The sequence below is a fragment of the Mobula hypostoma genome, chromosome 6 (assembly GCF_963921235.1).
Source record: "Mobula hypostoma chromosome 6, sMobHyp1.1, whole genome shotgun sequence".
NCBI lineage: Eukaryota > Metazoa > Chordata > Chondrichthyes > Myliobatiformes > Myliobatidae > Mobula > Mobula hypostoma.
The window spans coordinates 119,310,138-119,330,070 of NC_086102.1; the positions used below are offsets into that span (position 1 = coordinate 119,310,138).

A 19,933-nucleotide genomic window follows, 5' to 3' on the forward strand; every position below is an offset into this window, starting at 1 on the left:
CACAAAAGTTAGCTGGCTAATTAGGTACTAGAAATGACTGGTTAACATACACACCGGTAGCAAAATCGGTGGGGTTACAAGGTCGCAATTGGGGGAATATAACTGCTATAGACTTGATAGGCTCAATGTCCCCATTCTATGTCGTAAGAATTCAAAGTGTATTTTCCTATTTAGCAGAGAAAAAAAATAACAGCTGAGCTCGGCGGAGTTGATCCTGTCCACTGGCATTACCTCGGTCTCCAGGAAGCGGCGCATTGCCCGTTTCTTCTTGATGCTCTTCCTCCTCAGGTACACGGCGACCACCAGCCCCAGGATCACCACGATGAAGAGGCCGCCTATCACTCCGGCAGCTATCAGAGGGGTCCTGCCGATCGAAGCGACAGGGGAGGGGGTGGGGGGTGGGGAGCAAACGTCAGTGAGGGAGGGGCAGTCACAGCAAAAAAGAAGGAAGAGAACTGCAAACACGTCCAATCACCCTCAGGCAATCACACCAGTCTGACTAAAGAGAACAGGCAGAAATTCCCCAGGTATCCCATGATCAATCCCAAGGAAAGAGTTCCGTGTGAATAATATTCCCACATGGGATACAGTAATTATCTTAAAATATTTCAACCACTATTAAGAATCCAGCAAAAGGATGCCTGTGTGTTCTGTTTATATTTTTTGGTTATAGGAGGTTATGTGGTAGTCTAATTGTTAATCTATGATCACTGCGTTTCCCCTGGGTCCCAGTGCTGTCGCTTCTTCAAAGGGGAAAACACACATGCATGGATATTAAGTGAAAGTTTGACTTCTGAGGCCTTTATACATTAGAGACAGAGAGAAGATGTTAGGTTTGCGATAACACTTAAAAGCATATCCTGAAATTATGATGAACAGGGCTGTTAAGCAAGGAAAGGAGAAAGGAGTGTAGAGCAAATTTCTGTCTTGATGACTGAACAGTAATTACAATGAGTGCTTGAACTCTTTTTGAAGGGCTTCACTTGGCTCTAAAAGCCCTTGAGGAAGTAGAGTGAGATAGAATGGGGGAGGGGTGGTGGGCTCTGAAGGAATGTATAACGTCTGATTGTGTAAATCCCACCTGCTTTCAAAGTCGAGCTCATCAGACTTGGTTTTTAATTAGAAATATTCATCATTGTAATCCGCTTTTATTACCAGAAGGGTCTAAAAGGAAATCATCCAAACTCAGCAAAGAGGCAAGGCAGCAAACAAAGACACCTGCTCCAAAGGGCCCAATGATCGATTTAAAAGAGATGGGAAACAAGAACTGAATTAATATTTTCCTTCAGAATATGATTGATTGGGCAAAATATCCTCCTGATTGATATTTCCCAACAAAACAGGAAGGGGATCAGAGAAGAACATGGTGCATTTCCTTTTGCTGAGTGGGAAGAGCGGGAAGATGACAGAGGACTGCAGGGGGACAGCGGAGGTGGGCGGCTCTGATGGGGAGAAAGAGGAAGCTTTTCAGTAGGAGCGGACCGTTAACTGACGAATAAGCACATACAACACACCAGTGAGAGAAAGAAGACCAGATTATTACAGATACATATTCCACACACAAACAAAAATTTGACTTTACCCCCCACCCCCCCAAGTTCCTCCTGCTTTGCAGTAACGACTGGAGAGAAGCAAAGAAAGCACAGGAAAAATATGTCAAAAGGGGAAATGGCAGAAAGCAGTAGGACAACACCAACCTATCTGAAAAGGATCATCAATAAATGGTCAGTGTGTTTGTGTGTGTGTGTGTGTGTGTGTGTGTGTGTGGGGGGGGTGGAATCGTTAATGGAGCAGTGTGTCTGGGAATGGGGATCATTATTGTGAACGTACTGGGGTCTGCCTGGGGGAGGATCGTCAATGGGATAGTGGAAAACATTGACTGTTTGGTTAGTGTGAAGGAGGCTAATTTATGGACAGGTCATTCTGGGGGAAGACTATGCTGACTATGTAAAGCCGCGGGGGTGGGGGGGTGGTGGTCACTGATGTATAGGCCTGCTTTAGCGTAAATCAGTAAAGGACTGGTCTGTTAGATAGTTCATCGATGGACTGATTGGTCTGTGGGAAGGTGATAAATGGTGTGGAGGAGAATTGCTGTTGGATGAATCTATGGATATATATAACAAGGATTAATAATGGACTGGGATGTACAGGGAGTATCGTTGATGGAGCTGTCCTCTGAGATGGAGAAACAAAAACGGACAAGCCTGTCCTGGGGAGGAATATTAAGGGTCATGAAGAGATTGCTTTCTGTGAGGGAAGATTGGTCCATACTTGGATTGTAGGTCTGGCTTTGCGGGAAAATGGAAAGTCATGGACTGGCCTGTGTGAGGGAGGAATTTTAATGGACATCTGCATGGGGGAGGATTATTAATGGACTGGTCCGTGCGGGGGGTGGGGTGGCTAGATTATTGTGAACTGGGCATGAAGGAATGCAATTTTAGGAGATGGTCAGTACTGAACTGACCTGACAGGCAAGGGTAAAGTGAAGAAATGGTCTGTTTGGGGGAGAATCTTTAATGAACAAGTCTGCCCAGAGGGCACCTATCATTAATGGACCAGTCTATCTGGAGGAGGGCTCCTGCTGGAGTTGTTCCACCTGCAGTGAGATTCCTGAAGGTTGGTGCCCTGAGGGAACAGCTCCATGGGAATAAACTGTTGCCCGGCAGCTTGTAGCCCCTGGCTAGGACACTCCAGCCAAGTGCCTTTTAACACAGGTTCTGCAGCTACTGTGACAGTGCACATTACCATGTCATCTCTGCTGGCACAGAACTGCAATTACCGTGACAGATATTTGATGTTTTAATGAGGCTCCAGTCAGGAGGTTTCCAATGAATCCAGTAAGCTTCCTGTCTGAAAGGCACACATGGTAACGGTGTTGTGTTGGGATAATTATTGCTGCGATTATGGAGCCCTCTGCCCTCTGGAGTAAGAGAAGCTGGCTTCGGGCAGGCTCCTTATCCCTTCTGAAAACTAGTCCAGTTGGTCACTGCTCACGAGTCCTGTGATGAGTGTGAGGCAGGATGGGACCAGGTATCCAGGATCTCAACAGAATAAAAAATATGTTGCTTGTCTGCTTGTTCAGCAACATCCAGCTGAGTGGCAAAAAACTGCTTTCTGTTTGGAGGTATTGATAAGATGGACATGCTGAACAACCAGGGGCTGGAGTGTGGTGGTAGGATTATCTGAGATGGTGGGATAAGTATAATGAAATCCCCTGGAATACACTGCAGCCTGCCTGTATTTCCCTTGGAAATTGGAGGAGAGCTGTCTACTGGAACCATTACAGTCCTTTGGGTGAAGGTGCTCCCCCAGTTGGGGAGGGAGCTCTGGGGTTTAGAACCAGTGCTGATGTGGACTAATCAGGATGGTGTATGACCTGGGGGGGGGGCGGAATCTGCAGGTGGCGGTGTTCCCATGTATCTGCTGCCCTTGTCCTTCTCATGGGTGTGAGAAGTGAGAGGTGCTGTCAGAGTAGAGGAACGACAGTGGATTTTGTAGACTGTACACATTGGATGGTGAATGAAGTACCAACCCAATGGGCTGCTTTGCCCTTTAGGGTATCTAGCTTCCTGGGATGTTAGAGCTGAATTCTTCCAGGCAAGTGGAGGGTATTCTTCTGCTATGGCTAGTCAATGGTGGCCCAGTAGTGTAGCAATTAGCGTGACACCATTGTAGCTCGGGGCATTCGGGGTTCAGAGATCAATTCTGGCGCCGTCTGTAAGGAGATTGTACGTTCTCCCGGGAGCTCCTGGGTAACCTCTGGGAACACAGTCCAAAGACATACCAGTCAGTAGGTTAATCAGTCATTGTAAATTGTCCTGTGATTAGGCTGGTGTTAAATAAGTGGTTTGCTGGACAATGCAGCTCATTGGGCTGGAAGGGCCTCTTCTGCATGGTATCTCTAAATAAATAAATGGAATTATAATACCAACCACCTGCTGCATCAAATATTGATGGTGGGTACCATGCGATGGTAATGCCAGTTAATGCCAAGGGACAAGTGTTAAGACCTACTGCTAGTGGAGACGGGCACTGCCCATTGTTTTTGCGGCATTGGCGCTACTTGCCACACATCAGTCCAAATGTTATCTTGGGCTTGCTACATGCAGGCATTGGCTGCTCCGTTGGCTCAGGAGTTGCAAATGGTAAAAAAACAACCTCACAAATATCACCTTTACTGATCCGGTGATGGAAGCACGGCGTTGGTGAAGCAACGAATAAAAACCTGGCTGATGATTCCAGTGCAGTGAGCCTGGGCACTGTCAGCATAAGGAGAGACATTTACACCTAGACCTGCCAGGCCGTGAGTTGGGGGGGGGCGGAGTGAATAGGAGTAAACCGGAGCGAGACACAAGCCCCAAAATGAATAGTCTTCTTGTAGTTCATTGTCAGTGTGGCTGTTTCACAAGGATGTCACTACTGGGATCACGTTCCTTTTAAGTGTTTCTATTGTCTTGGCATGGCTGATTAGCACTGAACTGCAAAATTAAGAGATCATGACTTTGGGACTCGGGTGTACAGGGTTACAGACCGGCTCCGACTGCATCAAGAGCAGGAGGGCGCTCAGCTGCGGGAAAAAAGAATGTGCACTTGTTAACCAACACAGGAGGATATTCAGTGAGGAAATTCTTATATTTAGCATGATAGGAATTGGAATTTTATTCTTCTCCACATATGTTCAGAGCTAAGGAAGGCTGTTAAACAGAATGAAATCAATTGTCTTTGTCAGGATGGTATCAGTGTCACAGAAACCCTATCTTCAGCAGAATGGAGAGTGTGCGAAGTAATCACTCATATCTGTTCCCTGTTTGTCACCCTAGGAGTGTTGACCCAGCACATATTATAACAGTCTTGAATCTGCCTCCGAAGCTTTTAATTCCCTTGCACTGACAGAAGTGTTAACTCAGTTGTGGCGTGTGTATTGTGCAGCAAGATGTAACGGTATCCTGGGTGGGTTACTAAGAGCATCACAGGTGATTATAAGCAGACTACAGTTGCCCAACATCCCTTGCACTCTCTCCGGTTAAAATGTCATTCAGCAGACATCAGATCCCTGCTTTCACTCAATCTGCGCAAGTAACCCACTCTCAAAGTTGAGAGAAGAAGATAAGGCCTAGCAGTTAACCCTGAGCAATTAATGAGATACTTCAGGTTCCATTAGTGTGGCATTATAGCCTTAAAAAAGAAACGTTCACAGATGAAAGTAGAGCAAGAAGACAGAGACCAAGACCATCGCGTTGATTGTACCTTATCATATTATACGCTTGTGACAAGGTGATTAGTAGGTTAATTTGATGATATGTTGCTCACAGGTTTTCAATTTCTATTATCTAGCCATCATTTAGTTGACCTATGAGACACAAGATGGGGGCTGGAAAGGGTATGAGATGAAAATGTGGTGGATGGTACCTAGCATGTTGGGGGAAGGTGGAATGAATCATCTGCCCGAAGGAAGGACCTGTACACCTGACTTCGGCTAGGCCACCGCACCAACCCTTTCTCAGCAAACATTCGCACAGCACAGCATACAGTGGTCAGTGCACATTAGTACCTATCCATCAGCTCGATGCAGTCCCGAATACGTGGGCCTGTGCACCTGCAGCACAGCAAGGTTGAAGTCCATTATTCAGGAGTGGGGAGAGGAACAAAAAAACCATCATGTTAACAGAGTAATTACAACCTTCGCAATGTTACAGTAACACAGTCACAATGGTTAAATTACAGCCTTGGGGCCCCCCTACATGTTGTTTCACCTTCAAGGGAACCTGCCAGTGCATTGCACCCTCCCCGCCACTCCCCTTCAACACGGATCCAACAAAAGTGACATAAAAGCCTTTTTAGAAGCATACCAAAGCAGGGACAATGACAATGCAATCTGGATGGAATGAACCGGTGATTAGGAGGATGAATGCCACGTGAATTGAACAGTTATCAGCACTGTGCTATAAACCAGTCTGTTGAAACTATTCATACTCGACACAGATAGAGGGTGACAGATAATAATATACACACGCTGCCCTCTACCTCCCTGGGTCACGTCGGAAACCAAGACCCAGCCGCCAGATAAAGCGAGCAGACTTGTAACTGCCTGACTTCAATTCTTCTCTATCGTTTTCGCTCAAAAGAAAGGGAGTGATCTTCACTGGGAGCATCCAAAGCAGAGGAAATGTGTTGAAGAAGGCAGCAAAGACCCCCTTTAGGTCAGGGGACAGTCTTGTTCTGGATTATTTCTCCCTTTGAAACGTAGACGTGTTACAAATTGACGCAGACCAATTATTGCAATATACTGTATTGATCTGTGGGCCGCTTTGATTTATCCACCATTGTCATGTGTCCAATTCCTGCCCATCAAGATGGGCTTGGGCCCAAGACAATTGCGTGCAGTCAGAGGGAAAATGTGTTGTGATTGCACAATGCATGGAGACTGGGATGTTTACATTCGGTTGTGTCTTTTTTCATTCTTACTGTCAGGTCATGATCGACAAGACCTGCATTTAATGTGCATCCCAAGATTCCTGGGGATATTGCTGGTTAGCTACCTTATTGAATGGCATTTGTGACAGTCAGGACATTCAGTTCCAAGTGAACAAAGCGTGTGTGTGTGTGTGTGTGTGTGTGTGTGTGTGGCTTGGAAGGCACCAGGCAGCAGTGGCATGCTCACGCTCTAGCTGCCCCACTGGTCAAGGACACAAGCTGGGAAGATGGTGTCAAAGAAACCCTGGCCCGTTGGTGTAGCATGAGTTGCGGAAGCTCCACACTTAGGCAACAGCGTGCAAGTTGTGAAGGAAGTGGGAGAGGTCGATGGTCAGAATCAGGTTTATTATCACTGACAAGGTGTGACGTGTGTTGTCTTGCTGTAGCAGTACAGTGCAATACATAAAAGTTGAAATAAGTTACAAAAATAAATATAAATAAAAAGGCAGACAAATAAATAAAAATGATAGATAAATAGATCGATAGTGCAAAAGGATAGCAAAATGGCGAGGCAGTGTTCATGGGATCATAGACCATTCAGAAGTTTGTGAAGAGGGTCTCTTTGTCCTGAAGAACGTTCAGCTTCTCAGAAATTGTTTGGGCTGTATTCACCCCGGCAACTGGAAAGTATTCTGTAACATTCCTGACACGTGCCTAACAGGGGTGGAAAGACCAGGGGATGTCAACCGGTGAGTTTAAAGGTTAACTGCACAGAGTACTGAACGGGTGTGTTCCAAAAAGAAGGAAGGACAAGGATGGCAAAAGAAGGGAACCCTGGATGTCGAGGGAGGTGGTGAATTTAGTTAAGGAGCAGAGCAGACGTATGTACGGTTTATACCAAGATACAACACTGGGCGTTCCTGCCTGTGGACATCGAACTTTGCAGCTCCTCCCGTGGAGGGTCAGACACCCTGAGCCAATAGGCTGGTCCTGGACTTATTTCCATCTGGCATAGTTTGCATATTGTTGTTTGATTGTTTGCAGTTTTTGTATTGCTATATTTATGCTCTATTCTTGGTTGATGCAGCTGTAACAAAACCCAATTTCCCTCGGGATCAATAAAGTATGTCTGTCTATCTGTCTGTCTGTCTGAAGGTAAAGCCAATCAGAGCCCTTGCAGATTATTCAGCTAGAAAAGAACTCAAGAAAGGAATTAGCACATTATGGGGGGCCATGGAATGTTCTTGGAAAATAGGGTTAGAGAGAATCCCAAAGCATTCTATACAGACATCAAGAGCAAGAGCATAATTAGGAAGTGAGTGGGACAATGCAAGATTAAAGGAGGAGGCAAATGTGTAGAGATGGAGGATGTGGGACCTAAATGAGCACTGTGCATCCGTATTTACCAAGGAGAAAGATATAGAAGATCGGGAGATCGGTGTGGATTGTACTAATTTGCTAGGGAATTTCTAGAAGTTAGTGATGGGTCTCCTAACATTAAAGTGGAGAAGTCCCCAGGGCCTGATGAGATATACTTCCGGTTACTGAGAAAGTTGCTGGACCATTACCTTCATGTGCACTCTAAGCTTAGGTAAGGTCCTAAAGGACTGGTGAGTAGCTGAAGTTTTTCCATTTATTCAAGGAGAGAAGCAGGGATAATCCTGGAAACTATAGACCAGTGAGTCTCACATCATTAGTAGGGAGTTACTGGAGAGAATTCTTAGTGATAGGATTTATAAGTATTTGGAAAATCATGGCCTAATCAGGGCAAGCCAGCGTGGCTATGTATGGGGCAAGTCATGTCTTACTAACTTGATTGAGTTTTTCAAGGAGGTGATGAAGGTATTTAATGAAAAGAGACCTGTGGGTGTTTTCTACATGGAGTTTGACGAAGTGTACTAAAATTCATGTAAACAACATCCACAGGGAGGCTCATCCAGAAGATGCATCGAACCCATGGTGAATTGGGCTATAGAAGACAGAAGGCAATGGGCAATGGGACCTATTCTGGCTGGAGGTCTGTGACTGGTGGCACTCTGCAGGGATCTGTATTGGGATCTCTGCTGTTTATGTAATACGCAGTATAAAGGACCTGGATGAAAATGTGAGTAAGTTTGCAGACGATACGAAGAACAGTGGTATTTTGGATAGTGTAGAAGCAAATTACAGTGGGATATAAATCAGCTGCAAACATGGGCATAGAAATGGCCGATGGAGCCAAATGTGAAGTTCTGTTCTTTGGGAGATCAATGTAAAGAGACAGTACACTGTTGATGGAAAGAGCTTTAACAGTGTTACTATGTAGAGTGAAGTTGGGGTCCAAGTCTATAGCTTCCTGAAAGTGGCTACACAGATTAATAAAGAAGGCACATGGCATACTTTCCTCTATCAGTCCAGGAACTAAGTTCGAGAGGCTCGGTTATATTTACAAAACTCTAGATAGGCTAAATCTGGAGTATTGCATTCAGTTCTGGTCACCCCGTAATAGAAAAGATGTTGAGGCTTTGAGAGGATGCTGCCTGGATTAGAGAATGTGAGCTGTAATGAGAGGGTAGGCAAACTTGGGTTGTTTTCTCTGGAGGCTGAAGTGGGAGCTGGTAGAGATTTATAACACTATGAGTGGCACAGATAGAATAGAGAGATCTTTGCTTGGGTTGAAATATCTAACACCAGAGGCCGTGCATTTAAGGTGAGAGAAGAAAAGTTCAAAGGAGATGTGCGGGATGAGGTTTTTTTTATACAAGAGCGGTGGGTGACTGGAATGCACTGCCTGGTGTGTTGGTGGAGGCAATTATAATAGAAACATTCAAGAAGCTCTTTGGCAGGCACATGAATGTGCAGGGAATGGAAGGATATGGACATTAAGTAGGTAGAAGGGATTAGCTTAGTTGGGCATTGATTACTACTGTAATTAGTTTGGCAAAACATTTTAGTCTCTAAGGCCTGTCCTGTGCTGGATTGTTCTGTGTTCTAGGCAGGATGCTCAGCCTCTGACCCTAGAAGGTCTATCATTGGGGATCTAGCTACAGAAATACCATTGAAGGTCAGGGACAGGTGGATTGTTAGTCCTGTTTGAGATTGTTATTGCTTGGCGCTTCTGTGGAGTGAATGTTACTTATTGACCCGTGCCTATCTGTTGGCTGGCCTTAGAGAAATCAGGCATAGACTCTGCACTTGCTGAGGAGTTGAACTTGAAATGAGCATTGTGCAATCGCCAGTACAAATCTCCACTTCTGACTATAATAAAAGAAGGTCGTTGATGAAGCAGCTTGACATAGTTGGGCTTAGGGCATTGCCCTGAGAAACTCCTGCAGTAATTCTTAGGATCAAGACGCAGGATCAACCACAACAGTCTGACATGTCCAATATTTTCCCCTTGGCTCCTGTTGTTTACAGTTTTATTCAGATTGGTATATTTCTTGGTTGCTGCCACGAAAGTGGTTGTTTAGTTACAGAATGGTCGCCTTTAGTGGAGGATGATCGACTGTTAGCTCTGCCTAGTACAGCATGAGTAATTGCCCTTGCAGCTACATCAGAGAAGCACACTGACACTGAGGCTGGCCTAGTGAGAGTTGCAGAAGGCCCAGATCTTGTGCAGTGAAACTAGTGTACTAGACATCTGAGTGGAAGCAGGCAAGGGTTGGAGAGGCTGCGAATTTTTAAAGGACATGTCCAGGCAGTGCAAGTGGACCTGCTCAGTACATGACTGGTGTGGAGCTGTTCTCAGAGGTGAACAGCTACGTTGACACCCTAGGGAGAGATGTAGAGCCAAGGGACATGATGATGTAGAAAGAGAGGAATTCTGGGATATAGATGAGTTGACTGGCCACACAAACCATGGTTAAGGTGTCTGACAGGGACATTTTCATCCACGCCTTGGGAGGTGATTGAGTGAACAGCATTGGCACCATGTCTCACATTCCAGGAGCAGTACAACTGCCAACAGCAGAAAATGGCTCTCAACAATGCCTGGCACCTGTGCCTGGGACAGGAGCCTGAGGTATAGTAATACTGGTGTGGTTGCCTTCATCAAAGCTACATCGTGTGGCTGTAAAACCAGTAAGTCATGAGAGTGCTAAAGACAGGAAATGCATGGGTTGCATTGTTTGCGTCTAGCTGTAGGTATCATAGGAAACAGTCATCTGCAGAGTGTCCATTGAAGTTTTCCAAGAATCTAAGTGGCTCACAAATGTCTTGGAAACTAATGTCAGTTTATAAGACAGACCTGCTTGGTTACAGGACATGTGGTGGAGTAAGAGGATAAAGAAATGAAAGGAAGAATACTCAGTGGTGTTTCTTCAGCATCTGAATACACTAATAAATTATGTATGTGAGCTCACCATATGAATGGAGACAGTAGTCAACACGTGTACAGATACCACGGAGTTCTGGGACAGGATTTCTACTGGAAATATTACCATCTCTGCATTCATTTACAGTACCTCCACAGCGGTAATGCAAGAGTCTGGGTTCCAGTCTCTGCAGTGAGACTGGAACTGAATGCTTTTCAGCTTCTCTATAGTGAGAGAGAATTGCTGGATTCCAGCTACTCTATTTTGAGAAAGGTAGTGTTTACTTTCTGCAGTCACTGTAGTTTAGGAGAGTTCTCAGGTCTGAGCACTTCAGTCTGAGAGAATCTTTTGGTTCTGGTATTTCTGTGTGTGTGTGTGTGTGTGTGTGTGTGTGTGTGTGTGTGTGTGTTTTCAGTTACGCTCCAGGATTTTCAAGAGTGAGACAAGTGTTTGGGATTCACTCTCTGGTCATGTTTCACCCTGTCTATAAAGCGACTGTGTGACGGAGAGGCATATGGGTCTTAGTCTCTTTGTAGTGAGACTGGGAGTGTTTGGGCTCAGCATTTCTATTGTGAGCAAGCTGTGCCTTGGTTGTAGTAATCGCTGGTGAGGCTGGTGCTTTTGGCTCTAACACTGCAAACATAAAACTCATCATTTCACTATGAGTACAGATTTCAGGTACTTGAAAGAAAGACTGGACACCCGGAGTATGAGGGATCCTCTCCCTGGTCAAATCAACAGTGTGAAGAGTGTGATCTTATTTTTCCATCTGCATTTTGGACTATTCTGCAACCCCAGACTGAAAGCCTTTTCATTCCCAAAGACTTCTCAACAGTCGGAAATATTTGAAAAATACTCTATCAGACATCCCACCCTGCAAAAACTCATTTCAGGGAGGTAGCACCATCAATTTGCGGGACACTTCCGGGAGAGGTGGGATGTCTGCAATAGAGTAGCTCCTTAGCAGCTGGCCAGCTAGTTTAAGTAACGTTAGCTATGCTAATGAACAAATGACACCTGTTAAACTCACCTCAACATGTCTTTTACAGTCTTAACGCACCATGGGCAATAGAAAAGTCATTGTTGCAAACAGTGCAGCGAGCAACACTGTCATTATTTTGACCCCTATTAGGCAGGCGTACGCTTTAGTGTAGTCTGGGGTGATGTACGTTTTATATATTTTTTGGAACACTCTGCAATGGCGCTCTCTCTCTCTCTCTCTCTCTCTCTCTCCTGTGGTCGCTCTCACGCTCTCTCTTGCTTTTCCCTCGCTCGCTCTCAAAAAAATTGACTTCCGTGATATTGTATATAATTTGCGGGCCTCAGGGAGCCACTATTAACATGCGGGAGACTCCCAGAAGTTCCGGGAGAGGTGGGATGTCTGCTCTATTTCAACATAAGGACATACAAAATTGGAGTAGAAGTAGGCAATTTGACCCATATGCTCTTCCTGGTACCAAATTCCCCACAGTCCTGGTCTCCCTTGATTTCCTTAATATCCAGAAATCTAGGAATCTTTGTTTAGAATGAGCTCAACAACTGAGCCTCCAGAGGCCCCTCAGGTTCACGGTCCCCAGCACTCGCCACACCCCAAGTGAAGACATTTCTCTATACTTCAGTCTTAAATCTGTGTGAACCTTACCTTGACACCGTGACCCCTAGTTCTAGGCTTTTTGGCCTGAGGCAACATTCTCCCTGCTTCTGGCCAGTTGAGCCCTGTAGGAATTCTGTCTGTTTCAATCAGATCACCTCTCATTCTTTTGAACACTGGAGAAGACTGTCTGGGTCTACTCAGTCTCTCCTCAAACAATAAACCCACCATTCCAATTCAGGCTATGAGTCTGTAGTTTGGGCCAGGCACACAAGTCCATACCACAATATGAGACAGGTACACAAACATTTCAACCAAGATCTGACTCTCCTATATGTATGCCAGGATACTTCACACTAAATAGAATTACAGCAGTGTGCTTCTTTATCATTCATTGCAGTGCTTATTAATGTTTGTAATTAAGTCAGGAAGTCATGTCTGTATTCAATCCACTGAGGGCTTCCCCAGCTTCGGTGCAAAACTGCATTATCACAGTTCAAAGGGACGTCTTCTTTTGTGCATGCAAGACAGAATACAAACTAAAGCAAGGAAATCCTTTAATTTGGTTTCAAGCCGATTCCATTAATGGAAAGTTGAAGCGTGTCAGCTTCTCCAGTCCTTAACATACTGCCAATGAAATTATGTCTCCAGGAGATTTGTAGAGTCTGAGAACAGAATTCATTAGTGGGGAGGGGGGTGGTTCTCTAATTATGAAGAAAGTCTCCAGTATTGCTTGTTACAGTCTTCATGAACACGCACACGCAGGAATATAAGGAGCAGACAATATAAGATGTTATTTCAGTGAACATTTTCAGTAAGGGATCAATTAGGAGATAACTAGACCTCCATTCTGCTGTTTAATGGAATGTCTTCGACATCAGTTCTCATCTTATAATGAACGTTATTGTATGTGTCTTTCTTCTCATGACAATTACCAAATCAATATTCGGTTCATATCAGAGCCCAATTAATTAATTGGCTAGATCTCAGGATAAAGACACTGAATACTATATATAAGATGGAAAGGATGGTGTGGTTTTACAGAGGCTCCTCCACACTATGAATAAGGCTAATAAAATCATATAAACAATGATGTGGGTACATAAGTGTCCTACAGAACACAAAAGACTTTGGATGGTGTTGCGCTGGTTTCTTTTGGCATTAAGTACACTGAATTTTGAGTATGGTTTGTAATCTCGAGTACCAATCTCACATGCGAAGTGGTAATTCTGGACCAAACCTGAATCACAGAACCACTCAAGAGTTGTGGCGGGGCTCGAATGCTATCATCTCCTGCAAAGTGAAACCAGGTGACCAAGGTGACAACAAAGTTTCACTCCCAGATGAGCCCAATGCCTTTTATGCTCGCTTTGAATAACAGAACCTGGAGGTACTTTCACAATCTCACACAACTCACGACAACCCTGTGGTTTCAGTCTCTGAGGCCATCGTGAGAGCATCCTTCAGGAAGGGAGCCAACGGAATGCATCTGAGCCAGACAGTATACTGAGTGCTGAAGACCTGTGCTAATCTACCGGCTGGAGTGTTTACTGTCGCTTTGGCAGTCTGAGGTACCTGCTTCAAGAAAGCTTCGATCATACTGATGTCCGAGAAGGACATGGTAACCTGTCTAAACGACTATCGTCCAGTAGCACTTTCATGCACTGTGATTTAGAGGTTGGTCATAAAGCATATCAACTCCTGCCTGATCCACTCCAATTTGTCTACCATCACAACAGGTCAACAGCAGATGCCATTTTCTTAGCCATGATATGGCAACTTCCTAGCCTTTCCAAGCAACTAGTTGCCCTGATATGCTTACGGTTCCAGCATGGAGGCTACCAATGCACTGTGCACAGAGAAATGATTTCCCCTTCAGTCACTTCCCAGTTATCCAGACAGCGGTTCATTGGGTTTGCAGAGCTATGGGTAACACAACCCCACACACTGCAGCCAGGACCCAACCTCCAAACACATCCCTGCTTTGCCTCCTGATGGTCATTCCCACAGCTGGAGTCCCATGTTGGTTAGTCACTCTCCCAGATGTCATTCACTCTCCTCTTGGGGCCCTAGGGTTGTTGGTCCCTGTCTTGGCTGTCAGTCACCATAAAAGGGCCAAACACAGGTTGTCATTCCCTCAGTGAGGGCACTTTAATTTACAGGTGTCTTTGCTATGGAACTGCTGTGCATTGAGTAATTTCCTAGTGTCATATTGCAACAAGAATGAACGATAAACCAAGCTTTATGCAATCTGTTTGAGGGCATCTCAGCACTGTACAACATTTGCATGAGCCATTCTTTATTCCTGTCAGCACATTATCCAGGGAGACGTCTCCATCACCCTGCCTGTCGAGATTCACCTGCACTTTGATCTTATCGAGGAGCAGGTGGTGTGTCATGCACCGGGATTTGCCGGGATTGCTGGCTTCCCACCAGTGCAGGCAGCCACTGATTACACACATGTGCCTGCATAGTATCCCCCAGTATTAACCCTCAACCTTCTTCACACACAAGAATCACTGCTTGGAGGAAACTGTGAGAAGAATTTCTTCAGACAGGCCATCTACATTTCCTCGGAGGGAGTTGGCACCGTCAGACATTGTCAGCTGTGACACTGTTCTCCACCAGGAGCAGATGAGTGCCTTTGTACAAATACAAGAAACCCTTTGGAGTCCAACATTGGCCTTGAAATGGTATCAATCTTGTCGAGAGTGGATTTCCCAGCAATCACATCTGTTCCATTGGGAATGCAATCTGCAGATGAGCAGCAATCTCTTCTCTCATTGCGCGAGAGCTGCTACCAACTGGGTCTCCGCTGCTCCTGAAGAATTTCATGGTGGCCCATATAATGGAGACTAGAGCTCTCCCTGGAATCAGGGGAGATTGTATAGAAGCATCTATTAACTGAAGCGATGAGATGGGGGTCATTGAGAAGCCCTTATAAAGAAGTACACATGGCTTCAGAGTGATGTCAGAGATTCTGGGTCCCACCCACCTGTGGGAGCATGGAGATGGATTCCTTGATGCTTGTTATCATCTCCTCTATTTAACCAGGAGGCCTAACAATCTGCTCACTCTCTCAGTGTGCACCAATAATAGCCTTATCATGAAAGTGTTCCCAAACACAGACCTCATCTTCTGGGGCAAGTACAACTGCATAGAACACCCCCAGTCTCTGGAGAAGGCATCTAGATCCCTTTGGCTGACCCCTGACTTTTATCTACAGATTTAATAATTACTAATATCTAAATCCTCCAACTTCCACCCTACCCGGTCCATTTCTGACACCTCCTTCCCCTTTCTCGATCTCTCTGTCCCCATCTCTGGAGACAGCTTATCTACTGATATCTTTTATAAGCCCACTGATTCTCACAGCTATCTGGACTATACCTCCTCCCACCCTGTAAAAATCCCATCTCCTTCTCTCAGTTCCTCCGTCTCCACCACATCTGCTCTCAGGATGAGGTTTTTCATTCCAGAACTAAAGAGATGTTTTCCTTCTTCAAAGGAAGGGGCTTTCTTTCCTCCACCCTCAACTCTGTGCTCACCTGCAACTCTTCTAATTCGTGCACGTCTGCCCTCACCCCATCCTGCTGCCACCCCACCAGGGATAGGGTTCCTCTTGTCCTCATCTACCACCGAACTAGCATCTGCATGCAGCTCATAATCCTCTGTAACTTGGGCGATAACTCTGCTAATTTCCTTCAGCACCTTGTTTCATGCTTCAACATATTGGATAGGTTTCAGTGAGATTCTCCGCCCCCCATGGGAATAAAGGGTGTTTCACCTCCCAGCTGCACCTGTTCAGAGGCAGGGATAATGCACACAAATAGCCAGAGTGACCTAGATCTCCAGTAAACAACATGATGATTGGAAAGCATCACCAATATCAAACATCCACCAAAACTGTGCCAGTACCCCAGTGCAGAGAGGATCCATTAGCCAAAGAGCCAGGACATTAGCCACCACGTTGTTAACTAAAGCTGAAGCATATAAAGAGATTACACCATGCAGTGCCTCGATGATAAAATCAGATGTTCTGAATTTCTGCACAAGAGCAGGTATAAAACTGGATAAAGCTCAATAATCATCCTAAAAGGCTCCTCCCACAGGAGGACTTGGGGCTTCATGTTATCTCTGATCGCTACATGCATCCAGTGTCTCTTGAATATTATACCACACAGAATAGTAAATTAGTCCTTAGCAAATGTCAGCCAGAACAGGAGCTGAACGCAAAATTCTTTTCATCTTAGTCTCCAAAAATGAATACTACAAGTGAGAATTCAGTAAAGTGAAATCAGATATTTCCTGTAATATAGGGCCATCGTGAATTTCTGGCCGTGACTTAAAAAGACAGTTACATGGACACAACTGTGTCCAACTGCACACTGAGTCCAATGGATGCTGGAAGGAGCTTCCTTGAAGAGCATTTTTTGTTCTCTTCTGCTCATTGCCACTGGATGAACAGAAGGAAGGATTCAAAGCCTTGCACCTTCTGCCAGCCACAGGAGCAGGGACTGACATTGGCGAAGAATCACAGAATGTGCCCAAGCTGACTGAATGGAGACAGACAGGGACATGTACTACAGGCTATCACCCTTGGACCAAGCAGAGGGTGAAACCAATGGCACTAGGCCTGATTTGATGTTTACTTGGCATTAGTTAGACTAAGGCTGTAACCCAACACAGGCGATGCAGACATTGATTTGTGACGAACTGTTCTCCCCACAGATGCTGCCTGACCTGCTGAGTTCTTCCAGCAGTTTGTTTTTTCACTCCAGATTCCAGCATCTGCCATCTCGGGTCTCCAGACGTTTGTTTGAGGTGGTTTCTTTGGCAAAAAGGAAAATCTCAACTCAAGAAGTTAAATATTTTCAAAGTTCAAAGTACATTTATTATCAAAGTATGTAGAAATTATACAACTGTTGGATTCGTCTGCTTCCAGGCAGTCACAACACCAGAAGTCCGAAAGAACCCAATTAAAAATAAAGACCAACAGAGCGAGAGAAAAAATAAACAAATCACGCAAACAGTAAAAGGAAGCAATAGCGTTCAGAATGAAAGTGAGTCCACTACCCTGAAGCCCGGAGCAGCGGGGACAGGCCCACAGTCCCAGCTTCAGCGCCGCAGAGAGGGGGGTAAACATTGCAGTGCAGTGAGCAGAACCAGCTCGACTCTGGCTTCGGGTCCCCACACCATGCCTTTTCAGTCCTCCTGGTCCGGTGTTTAAATTGCCCAAACACCGGGTCATCCCCTGCACACAAGGACTCGGGTCCACTGCGTCAATATGCTCTGGGGCTGGACCCCACCACCATGTTCCAGCCTGTACCCGACCTTTCCACATCTGCCCGGCACTTAGATGGATCAAACACCGCTCTCAGTTTGGGTGGACAAGCTCCAAAACTTCACTGCTCTGCTTGCTCCAACTCCATCCCCGACTCCAACTCCATCTTGACCATGTCTCAACCTCACTCTGACCACTTCTTAAACGTGCCTCGACTTCACTCTGACCTTGTATCGCATCCACACACCTCGACCCTTGAGTCAGCCTCACCTTCGCTCACCTCATCATTGTTTGCGGTGATCGTTTATCACAATTTTCCAGAGAAAATCTGTTATTAATAATGTATATGGAGTTGTTCTTCTTGCTTTATGAACCACCAGTAATCTGTCGCCCCTCTTCAGTGGCACCATCTTAAACAAGACCTTTTTTTTTGGCACTCTCAGCATTAAAGAATTGTTAGAGCTTTGAAGGAGGTAATTCAGCCCATCAAGTTCATGCTGGCTCTGAGTGGAGTAATCCCATCAGAGACACAGCATTCATAAAATAAAAACAAATTAAACAAATATTATACAAAATTATACAAAAAAGAATGTAAGTAGAAGGAAAAAAAGTCCATTGCAGTAGCATAGTGTTCATCGTGTTGCTAAACTGAGGCAGTGGTTAGGTTGTGCTGGATGGTTCAAGGATTGAATGGTTAAAGAGAAGTATCTGTTCTTGAACTAGGTGGTGTGGGACTTCAGGCTTCTGTACTCAGTAACTGCGAGAAGATGGCATGGCCCAGATGATGGAGATCTTCAATGATTGATGTTGTCTTCTTCATACAGTGCATCATGCAGACATGTCCGATTGTGGGGAGGGATGTGACCATGATGGTTTAATTCTGCTGTTTGCAAACCACAGGTGTACGATGTGGCCTTCACATCAGTGGAATTGCCTTACTCTTCCACCTTTGTCTTAAGCTTGCAAAGCAAAAGCATGCTGCCAATCCACTGAGCCAGGTGTGGTCCTCATTGATTCTGCGCTGAATATCAAGAAGACAAAGGATACTGAGGGAAGAAAAAGTGGTTTGTGCTTTCTAGCCTAATGGCAAACATGGCGAAAACTGCACAAGTACATGGAGTGATGTTCTCTCAATCCAGCTGCTGTTAGCTAGTCAAGGATATAGCGTCAGTGCCTCTGCTGATATGCTTGAGGAAGCTGGGGTCTGGCGGTGCACATGTCATTGGTAACAGGTGGCTGGCAGTACAGACAAGTCCACTGCCGAGATGTGTCACGGCAGCGGGCAGCGTTCAGACGCTGACAGGCTAGGACAGCTGGAGGGTTGGCAGTGCAGATGTCACCAGTGTGGAAACAGATGATGTCACTGCTGAGAGAGCTGGGGTCTGGTGGCATTGCTGTGGCCAGTGCTGAAGCAGCAGACTGCTGGCTGTGCAGATATTGCTGATTTTCCATATGTTCAAACAGACTTTATTAATAATTTTAAAAAATTACAAGAACAAACCATGCAATGTCTTTTCATTCCGACATTCATGGTCAATGTTTTAAGTCATGTTCTATTACATTCCTTGAAACCAATAGAAGGTTGCCACACTTGTGGCCCCCGTGGTGGAACACTACTATAATAATGGAGGAACTTCCTCACCCAGCCTGGCCCCTCTCTGTCCAATAGTGGAGGAATCCAGTACTGCGGCCCTTCCCCACCGAATGCTTGCGGTGGACCTCCCTTCAGTGCCTCCCTCAGGAGTCCTCCTGCAGCCTGGAATGTGCCAGTCAGATGCCTTCCTCCACAAGCATCTCCATGTGCTGGCTGATCAGCAAGCTTCAGACAGGTATTGCCAACGGGGAGGCAGAAAGACGTATACGAGGTTGATAATGGGGGTGGCCTCTGTTGGATTGCCTGGGTGGTGATGTCCACTTTTGGATATTCCTGAGGGAACAGCACACCTTGGACTCATCCTTTGTGCCAAGCATTGCCCTCTTTCAATATTCTTTTTAGACCGTAATGCTTCAGGATGGTAGGTGGAGGGGCAGAAACTCTCTTCGCCTTTTGTGTGAATCCAGGTGTATATTTTGCTGTGTGTGCATCTGAAGATGGAGATCACCTGCTTTGTGCCAATACATGGATGTACATGTTTTGTACCCATTTTGTGCCAATACAAGCGAAGCCCGTCCCAATCACACATACCGCAACTCCTCCACCTGTAACAGTGGATGAATAGTCTGGAGCCCAACCAACAATGTTTAAAGACACGCCATGCATGTGGCAAGTCAGTGTTCAGGTTTCCTACCTGTTTCTGTACTACACCGACAGCTACTGAGAAAGATCCTGGGAGAAGATACAGGAACCTGAGA

The 19,933-nt window shown here is 45.5% G+C and overlaps 1 protein-coding gene across 6 annotated transcripts in view; it reads right to left on the reverse strand.

Annotated features, from left to right (window-relative positions):
* LOC134348348 (receptor tyrosine-protein kinase erbB-4-like) overlaps positions 1-19,933 on the reverse strand; it is a 1,006,440-nt gene that overhangs the window by 258,522 nt on the left and 727,985 nt on the right. For 5 of the 6 annotated variants that reach the window (XM_063051562.1, XM_063051559.1, XM_063051564.1 and 2 more), the window contains exons 16-17: positions 5,552-5,596; positions 232-364 (exon numbers count right to left, since the gene is read on the reverse strand). In XM_063051562.1, the coding sequence (XP_062907632.1) occupies positions 232-364; positions 5,552-5,596 (178 nt within the window). The remainder of the gene's footprint in view (positions 1-231; positions 365-5,551; positions 5,597-19,933) is intronic. The other variant, XM_063051560.1, reaches the window with a different exon arrangement.